Source organism: Oreochromis niloticus, unplaced genomic scaffold (assembly GCF_001858045.2).
Source record: "Oreochromis niloticus isolate F11D_XX unplaced genomic scaffold, O_niloticus_UMD_NMBU tig00001690_pilon, whole genome shotgun sequence".
NCBI classification, from domain to species: Eukaryota; Metazoa; Chordata; class Actinopteri; order Cichliformes; family Cichlidae; genus Oreochromis; species Oreochromis niloticus.
In genome coordinates, this window is record NW_020327453.1 from 7738 (window position 1) to 18249 (window position 10512).

General features: G+C 36.2%; 1 protein-coding gene across 1 annotated transcript; it reads right to left on the minus strand.

The window, feature by feature from the left end:
• Positions 1-1954: 1954 nt before the first annotated feature.
• LOC109203592 (signal-regulatory protein beta-2) lies at positions 1955-7769 on the minus strand. The gene is made up of 6 exons (XM_019363210.2): positions 7699-7769; positions 7275-7598; positions 6827-7183; positions 6474-6593; positions 2346-2401; positions 1955-2252 (listed from the first exon to the last, which is right to left on the minus strand). The coding sequence occupies exons 1-6, from the start codon at positions 7739-7741 to the stop codon at positions 2178-2180; spliced, it is 975 nt and encodes a 324-aa protein (XP_019218755.1). The 5' UTR covers positions 7742-7769; the 3' UTR covers positions 1955-2177.
• Between the last annotated feature and the right edge of the window lie 2743 nt (positions 7770-10512).

Sequence of the window (10512 nt, forward strand, 5' to 3'; positions counted from 1 at the left end):
AGGGGCTTTGCATTACTGAGACAGGCTAACTTTTGTCCACAGCTGCTCTGTTTCTATGTCTGCAATGTTGTTGTTTTGAATTGCTTGTTCTGTGGCTGTGATCAGTTCCACTACTGGGACTTTAATGTTGCTTTAAGCAACCAACACTTTCATTATAGTTTACCCCTTTAGAAACATTTTCCTGTTGTGAGAAATTGGAATAATTATTGTCTATTACAAATATATATAAACAAAAACACTTTGCAGTGGCTCAAAATATACTGTTAACAAAAAAACTGCATAAATTGTCCAAAATTACTGTACTTCTTCACTTCTGATCGTTGTGTTTAGATGCCATCGTGACCCAGCTATTTCAGCTAGCTTCACATTATGTTTCACTCTACATTCCATACTTCTAGTCTTTAGCACTGTATAACACAACAAAAAAAATACTGCACTGTGCAAAATGTTGTGCCACTACTCATTTCTTTATATTTTAGTACCAAAATGGGAAATAGCAGACTGACTGACTGCCAAAGTTGATGAAAACATATTATATAAGACACAAATTGAGCTTATATGATTCTGATGACCTTGAAAGTGAATATTTGGTAGGTAGTTTTCAAAGCCAAGCCCTTTTTAAACTATCCTGTGCTTCTCCAATTTCCTTAAATTTCCAATAAACCATGCAACGATTCCACAAGTTTTTGGGAAACGCCTTATTTCCTGTCACGCTGTGACTGTAACAAAAAATACAATTCAAAATTGGTTCTTTGCTAAATCATCTATTATGTGTCAGTGGTTCACACCCTAAGTTAGGTTAAGTCAGTACTTAGTGACTGAAGAAAAAAAAAAATCTGGAATACAATGAGTGCAAAACAGTAAAACTTGTCCAAAGTAAAACTTTTGAAAGACCTTCAAAAAGTCTGCGGAACAGCTGCTCAAGAGCACTTTTAAAAAATTCTAATAAAGTTGAACTGTGAAACTTAAAATTTTGTTCAAAGTCCCTTTTTGTCAAGCTCGGTGCAACAGACTGCCACAAAATATGTTAAGACCCCACCATAAGATATGCTTGCTTACAAAAAGGTAAAAGTGTATCTGCACGGAAGAATTCGCTTGTTGCACTTCGCTTTGCCGTGCATTACTTGTCATCAACTATAAGTTGTTGACAGGCATTCCAGACTCTGGTTGCCAAGGTAACCTGTAAGTATATATATACCAAGCTGTCATATGTCAGACAACCATATGATTGATTTGAACCAGGAACCTTCATGTGAAATGACAGTGAACAGTGCACCACCGTACTGCCCATACACTCACATATGTTACAGTACAGTTTTAACTTCAGTCCCACTGAATTTTCCTAAAGACGTGAGATAAGTCTGAAGCTGAACAAGTGTCACAATTGCCCAATAAAGTTATTTTACTGTGATTTTTAAATTCATTCTTGATGCGCCCATAATTAATGACAGAGGCCAAAAAATGTTAGGCCTACTTCTGACATGAAGAATGCAATTTGATGTCCTTCTAGTTTATTTGTGTTGTGTTAACTATTGTACAACTGAGTCCATTAAATAAACAAAACAAAAGTCAGTAACTTTTTATTCATTTCAAATCAACATATACTGACTGAGATATTTTCAAAACATGAAGGTCATAATTGAATAAAATGAACACAAAATAAAAGCATGCATCAACATTTTAAAAAGTAGCCATGCTGAACACTTAAAGAAATTGCATAAAATAGATTTTTTCATTTCATGTAATATAATTGTATATAAATACACTATTTTCTTTCTGTCTACTAAGAAGGAAGTAATACATCCACTGTTTCCATCTTTCCTTTTTATACATGACATGGAGAAATAAATCCAGATACAAGAATATCTAAAAACATGTCAAAAGAAGAGAAGAAAAAAGCTCCACAAGAAAAAAAAAAAAAAAAAAATCATTCATAGATGGCTTTCATAGCAATTACGTCTATTGGGAAAACTTAACAGTGAAAATTATCATTGTAACTATTTATTTCTGTCAACAAAATTATCGATAAACATGGAGAAGAAAATTAGGTTAGCTAGAAGAACAAGTACATTTCTAACCCAATTTAAAAAGGCAAGAGTTATATTTGTTTATATATCAATCCAGCTCAAGAGCCTTCAAATTATTTCTCATCTTCTGCAGGTTCTGTAGTCCTGTATCTAGTCTTTGTTCCTGTATCTAATTTTTCCACAAGAGAAAATTGCTACAGAATAAACCAATGAGTCGTCATCTGTCTGATGAAAAAAACAAAAAAATGGTGAGACTTATTTACAAAGGCATGCATTAAAAGATACTGAAAACTTGGTCCTGATATTTTTCAGCATTACCTGCAAAATTTCCTGATCTCCTTTTGCTGTCAGATTTGTTTGCAAAGCAACTGCATCTGTGTTGATAGACAAAATCACAACACAAATGTGAGTCCAGTTTTATTGAATAATGTTTGTTAGAATGATGCGGCCAAGATGTGGTTTGGGCCACGTTGCAAGGCCATAAACCTTCAGACACAAAGGTAATAAAACAGAATATGATGATGGGAAGTATCTGATTACAGAGGAATAAAATCTGGAGCTGTTGGTCACGCGTAGCATTGTTGCTGAATTTTGGAAAGTGTGCGAATTTTTGTGCCAATGTTTAAATAATGGGAATTCAATCCCATTTGTTCTAATGTGCATTAATAGATATCGTTATGAAATAAGAAATGAAAAAAATACATGCTACAATAAATAGCTTTATGAGTTCAGCTTAAAATAATATTTGTGTCCCTAAGATCAACTCAAACAGATTCAGATGGTTGTAGAAGATTTAAAGGGGATTATATATGTTGGGTATCATTAAAATATACAGAGTACTTGCAGTAAAAAGTCATTGTAGGCTTTAAAAGTTTAAAATACTGCTTAAAAATACATAACACAGATAGATAATCATACATAACACAGATAGGTAATAATGTATATTTTAAGTGTTTCGCAGCTCTGTTATAGGTTGCAGATCAATATCATCAATATCAGCTTGAATTTTACTTGGTGTCAGATTGGAAAGGAAATCAGTAGTACACTGTAATCCCAAAAGTTATTTGCATTCAAATGGTTTAGCTATAATCACTGATGGTAATTAATTTTCTTTGTAAAACTAAAATCATATAACTGTGTCAGACAGAACTCATTGGTGGAAGCTTTTTGCACTTAACCTATATTGTTTTGCATGTGATGCACTAAAATGAATACATTTAACATGGTCCTTTCTATTTTAAGTTTATTCTAATAAATAGTTTAAGTTCAATTATTTATAAGAGAATAAGTTTTAAACTCAACACTCAAATAATAAAAGTAAATTTGATGTTTACTGATTATGTTTAGTTGAAAGCACTTTCACTATTTTTAAGTTTTTGTTGCCCCTCCCATATTTTTCCCGGCACTGGAACCGAAGAGACGTCTGGACTTGTTTGTCAGAAAAAATTAAGACAAGTCGTTTTTGGTGGTTTTGCCTGGGATTGGACATGTTTGTTTCAGTCTACAGTCGATAGGGAGTACTTTTCCTCAAACCTCCACGCAAACTGGTGAGTTAAATCTTTGTATTTCAACTTTAAGCAAAAATAGTTGCATATTACATTACGCAAATGTGCACGCTAATTCAATCTACAGTGAACCCTCGTTTACCGCGGGGGTTACGTCCCAAAAACAACCCGCAATAAGTGAAATCCGCAAAGTAGTGAAAAGTATTTATTATAAATGTTTTAAGGCTGTAACCCTCACAGCCTTAACCCCTGCTCATGCGTAATGGTTCTAGCATCTTCCTCGTCCATCCAAACCGCGCGGTTCCATTGTGTGATGTGAGCACATCCAAACCGTGTTCAGGGTTAGCCCGGGTCCGGACTCCGGCCCCGGTCAGAGGAGGAGGACCAGAGCACGGCCGGGCACCTCCAGCCTTTTAAGTTTCATTTAAGCCCTTCAATTTGTCACAATTCCTTTAATGACTCAGAAAACTGAAAAAAAAAGGACTGGGTGGGACTGGGGACAAAGGTCTAAATGGCTTTGCAGTGCAACCGAAAAAGCTGTTGCTGGTCAGCCTATGGGGTGAGACATGTTCTACAGAGAGCGAAATGAGAATGTACAACTGGAGTGGACCAGAGTAGAAGAGTGAACCAGTGGACGGTGTTAGATGAAGCTCATCATCTTTATGAAAGAAAAATTACAAAAATATGCACAACAGGTTAATCCTCCTTCCAGGTTAAGCCTAGGTCGCAACCTGCTGTACAGGCTCCTGCAGCCAATCTACAAAAACCCATTCTCTTGACGGGTTGCTGCCTTATCAACATTGAAGAATGGGTCAAATGCAGAGGACAAACTTCATTATACAGTTGTATAATGACAATAAGCCTTACAGATTCCCCAAATTTTCCTGTTTTTATTTTTTTATTTGAACAATTCACTTGTACTTAAATAATAAAGAGCATTTATAGAAATACAATACTTTGACCTTTTATACTTGTGTTACTCTCCACCAACAGGTTAACTCACAGTTTTTTCCCCCCCTCTGTAGAATGCTGCTGATGGTGACCTTGAAATCCCAATAGGAATCATCTTCAATGGTGAAAACGGAAGTCCAGAGCAAGAACTGAACCCCTCCCAGCTGGGGATCCTTCTAGAGGGCAATGTGGTAATGGATTCCATCTGCAGTCTTCCTTTGGCAATGTGTCTCCTGTTTGGACTGACTTATGCACTCCACTTGGAGTACCCAAAGTGCATGAAGAATACATTCCTGTTTATCCAGCAGATTATGCTGAATCTGGGACGAAACGATCCTCCTCCAAAACTCCAAAGGCTAAAAAATGAGCTTTCAATGTGTGCATAGATACATTGAATGTTCACTCTTCATTGAGCAGCTTTTTCTCAAGTTCAGGAAGTCATTATTGTGTTTGTAATTGTCTTTTTTTGTTTTTAGTGGATGGCAAAACCAGGGCTTAAAGGAGTAGTTCACTGATTTTACATACTGAGATATGTTCTTACCTTAGCTTTGAAGAGTTGATGCATACCTGTCTTGTCTTTGTGCGAGAGAAAGGCTCTCCCATATATTCCAACTACCTCCACTTTTTGCTCCTTTTAGAAGCTACCGAGCTCCTCCACGTTTTCCCTATTTATGTAAAATTACATGAAAAGTTACACTATCTAAGTTTAGTTTCACTAAATTTAACGTATAGATTTTTTAAGCCGATAAAAAGGGGCACTATATTACAAGCGCGCAGTAACCCTAGTGCACTCTGGAGCATAGACTGAGTTACTGGGGGGATGAAGAAGTGCTCCTACAGTGTTATTACACCTTGTAATATAGTACCCCTTCTTATCGGCTTAGAAAATCCACACGTTAAATTTAGTTAAACTAAACTTGGAGAGTGTCACTTTTCATGTAATTTTACATAAATAGGGAAAACGTGGGGGAGCTCGGTAGCTTCTAAAAGGAGCAAAAAGTGGAGGTATTTGGAATATATGGGAGAGGCTTTGCTCCATTTGCATGACTGAGGGCACGCACAAAGACAAGACTGGTACACATCAACTCGTCAAAGCTAAGGTAAGAACATATCTTATTATGTAAAATCAGTGAACTATTCCTTTAATTTCATTGTCTCGCTGGGGCCATTCCTTATTCCATAGTTTTTATTTTTCCAAGTTAAAATATTTGTGAAAATAAGTTTTACTGTTACAACTTGTTACCCAGAGTGTCGCACCAAAGTTCTTTACTTGTGATACACAGTTTTATCTGTTTAAAAGGATTGTTTTAAAGAAAATGTTTTATTGGAAGTCCAATTGTGCAAACAAAAAACTTACTGTTCAAAAAAAACTACCTCAGAGACCACAAATAAATTCCTGTCAAAAAGTGGCTAGGAACAACTGAAATATTGTGTTTGTTTCTTAAAGAAATGTCTTCTTAGAAGCGCCATGTGTAAAAATTGGAATACTGTTCAAAGGAAAACAAAAGTCTTGTTTTGTTATAAATAAAGTAAAAAAAAAAAAAAAAAAAAACACTTTAGTGGTCTTTGGTTTTGAGTGTGTTTGCCTTGACATATTAAGTTTTAGTAATAATAATACATTTAATTAAAAGACGCTTTTAATTAAACACTACGCAAAAAAGTGAGTTTTGTAATATTAGCACCACTTAAACAACTTAGTTTTTTCTATTAGTATTAAGTTAACTGTACTTAAACAAATTATTTTTGAAATATTGAATACTTAAACACTTTAGGTAGCGATGACTCAATATAGTAAATTGTGACAATTTTACTTTTAAGTTTACTTGACTAAATCAGTTAATTTTTTGTTTTGGGTTGATTACTCAAATCATTTGAAGGGAATCGGTTTCCTCAAACGATTTAAGTGTATTGAACTTATCCGGGTTTACAGTGTATCGCACATCACTAGAATGATGTTTGAGTGACTTTTCTTACCATGAACAACACTTACCTTTGCATTGTTCACATATTCCTCTTGGAGTTCGACAACAAACAATAATGAGAGTCACAGAAATAACCAAGAAGATTATTGCCATAACCAGCACAGTAAATTCAGAACCTGATTTTTGCTCTAGAAAAAAACAAAAAAACAAGACAGGAAATTATTGATGATTCTAAAAAACACTGAAACCTACCGGTCAGCGGTTGCAGATTAATCAACATTTCCAGAGAGATGGCCAAGCAAACTATTAATATTGCCATTTGAAAAATGCTGATTGTGTTGATTGCACTACAAAAAAAAAATTCCCCAAAACCATTTTTTGTGAATATATAGTATAGATTAAAGTACTTAACACCAAATACCTTCAATGTCCAGTTTAGTTCCATTTCCAAATAATATCTCCCCACATGTGGCCACAGCACAGTAGTAAGTCCCAGCATCAGATGAGCTGACATTCTTAGAGAAGCGATAAAGACACCTCTCCTGTGAGTCTGATATTATCTCACTTTCACTGTGTCTGTTTCCATCAGTGTAGATGATGCTTGGGTGTAATTGATCTGATCCAGCTCTGAACCAGAACACATTATAATCTCTGGGACACATCTTGTCAGACTCCGAATAGACTGAACACTGGAGAGTCACTGAATTTCCTGAACGCAGTGGATTTAACACTGTTGGCCACTGAACAACAGTATACTTTGATGCTGTCTCATTATTTCCTGTGGAATACAAAACACAAATACATTCTTCATAACATGCCTTAAAACACTTCAAAGTTTATAAAAGTATGGCAGTGTATTACTAACTTACCTTTTACTAACAAATATGTTCCAGTCCATTCAGGATTAATCCACTCTATGATTCCACAGTGATAGATTCCCTCATCGTCTTGGACTGCTTTCAAAATGGTCAGGTTGCTAAATTTCTTATCATAATTTGCTTGAAATCTTGATTTAAATATTTCTTGACCATACTCAGGTGTTGCAGTTTTAACCAGTGACACTATTAATTTGAGAGTATCTCCGACACTCTGCTTGTACCAGTGGACTCCTCTACTGCTGACCACATCGGGCAAAGCACATGTTAAGATCGCTGGTTCACCAAGCTGAACAGTTTTCACTGGAACTAGAGTATCTGAATTAGAATACAGAAAAGTTATGGTTTTCTCCAAACATCTATTTGACATTAAATTCTCAATTTAGAACATCTTTAGTAAAGTTAAATGCACACTTACATCCTTGATGAAGAAAAAGCAATATAATCCATAACATGACCATCGTGACACTGCTCCTTGTTGAGGACTTGGCTGGTATTTCACAAAATGAAGGAGGTGAAATCACTGTATTCGGTAAGAGAGCAAAATGCTGCTGATTGGTCAGTACAGAATAGATTCAAATGTAGACTTCCTGTCACATTTGCCTCCTCCTGGGCTTTGCAAAAGCTCTCATCTTCTTTCATCTGGTTTTGTAACTGCCTATTTTGTTAACTCGAACACTGTTTGATAGTTATTCTTGTTAAAAAACTATTCTTAAGCCTTCAAAGTATAATCAGCACAGTCCTAACTGCTTTTTTGTCACGGTCTGCAGGGCAGACCGAGTGGTGTGTGTGCAACAGCAACTCAGTGCATGTAGATATGGCCAAAAAGACCTGCTGAGGCTCCAACAAAGCATCCAAATGGGGAAGAAAAGGGATTTTAATCCAGCAATTTGGTAGATCTATGCCATGATTGTTAAAGATTCATCATAAGCTGTCTCTAGCTCTACAAAAACAGAATATTGTTGATTATAAGCACATTTCTGCAACAACTGATACATTCCATGAACACATATTAAATTAAACAGTCTCTCTCTCTCTCTTTCAACTAATGTAGGACCAGGATTAGGCCCTGTTGTTGTTATTCTTGTAGTTCTGCTAGGTTGTTGCATTTCTGTGATTGTGCTTCTTCTTTTGTACCCCAAAGGGATAAATGTTTGTCAGCATTGCAAAGGGGGGTTTATCGTAACTCTGTGTGTGTGTGTGTGTGTGTGTGTGTGTGTGTGTGTGTGTGTGTGGGTATGCGTGTGTTTGTGTGTGTGTAAAGATAGATTTTTAAACTAAAATTATGTTTAAGATCCAAATATATGTTTCAGTTTATCATACCAGGATGACAACAAGAACACAGGATTACAATAAAAATAAATCACTGCATTTATATAACCTTGTTACAGGATTCTAGTGTGAGTAAACACTCAGTGGAACACTTGTAGTCATCTTCTTCCCTTTGTGTTTTCCTATGTTTCATTTTGTAGTAGTAGATTTGTGTTTGAAAAGCAACAATTGCCATATAATAACATTGCATTGCTAAAATAAATACTAAAGATCCACTGCTTAAAACGTCTGTAGAAATAGTTGGTATAATTACATTGTATAATTAGAGAACTGGAGGTGCACTGGGCACACCACGGGAAGGAACGTGTCTGTCCATTCATTTGGATATTTTTAATATTACCACACTATTATTCCAATCATACCCCCAAATCTTATTTCTTTAGGGGAAATATGTGGGACCAATCATGCTGGATGTGACGTGTCAAAGATACGTGGGACCAATTATGCTGGATGTGACGTGTCAAAGATCTGAAAACTGCTGTTCACAAACGCTGTCCATCTAATCTGGCTGAGCTGGAGCTGTTTTGCAAAGAAGAATGGGCAAGAATTTCAGTCTCTAGATGTGCAAAGCTGGTAGAGACATACCCTAAAAGACTGCCAGCTGTAATTGCAGCAAAAGGTGGTTCTACAAAGTATTGACTCAGGGGGCTGAATAATTACCCACACCCCACTTTGCAGTTATTTATTTGCAAAAAATGTATATCTGGTATTATAAGTACTGTGTGGTGTTCAGTGACATTTATCATTATTTACTGTTATTTATGCATTGATAGGTTGTTGTTTGTGTTTCTCTGCTATATTTTTCAGCAGGTTGTAACGTCGGGTTGTGTTTAGTGGTTGAGAGGAGGCGGCAAAAACACTTAGCATGATAGTCAAAACAATACACACTCACACTGGCATTGGGAATTCCACAGTGTGTTCTTTAATACACGTTCTCTTCGTCACCCATATAAGCCCGGTTGAACGACTGCAGCTTAACAAACATAGCGCACAGTGTTCGTAGAACCCATAACGTTGCAAAAAAAAAGGTGTATGGAGAAGTAAAACATAAAATCCGTCCCTCCTCATGCACTAGTGTGCAAGCACATGTCCGCACAACCACAGAGAGGGCAGTGGTGCATAGCGATGACAACATTAACCCTCTTCTTGGGTTGTCTTAAAGAGACACTATATATACCACTGTGACTGTTACAAGGTTTTGAAGCAGATTCTCAGTGTTTCTTCTATCCTTCTTCTTCTGCTCTTTTTTTCTCTCCCTCTCCTTTGTTGACTTGCCTGCAGGATTCCCCAACCCTATAAACAGTACTTTTGCATAGTGACAGAAACTAGCATCAATGATTAACAATGAGGTATGGGATCACTTTCAAGACCGTTAATAAGCAAGTTGTCATTATCATTGATCAATTGCCTTGAGTACCATTCACAGAGTGTTGGTGAATGGCTACAATCACAGCATTGTAAGATAGTGAAAGCTGTAACCTGGGACCTGCTCCTCAGTTCAGAGTTGTTCATTCCTATGTCATGTTAATGAACTCTTTGACTTTCCGCTTAACCCAGTGTTCCTCCCTGTCTTCCTGAAACGTTTCTCTCACTGAAAATGTTACATTTAGATGAACAGAATTGACTTCCTGGAATTTCTTTACCTGGATGATTGAGCATGTATCACAGTGCATGACAATATGTGCTGGACATTTACTTTCTGTTAGGCTGAAATAAAATGTAAGCAAAAAAACTTAAAGCCTCAGAACTGAAATAGAAATTCATTCCTTGCCTGTAGTGGCCCAGCTTAAACACAAACACACAATCAACATATTATTATTTTAATCACAGAAAGCATGACTAGCTATTACAGTCAAAAAAATCACATATGCAAAGCAGAAATCAGTCTAAATTTCCAGTC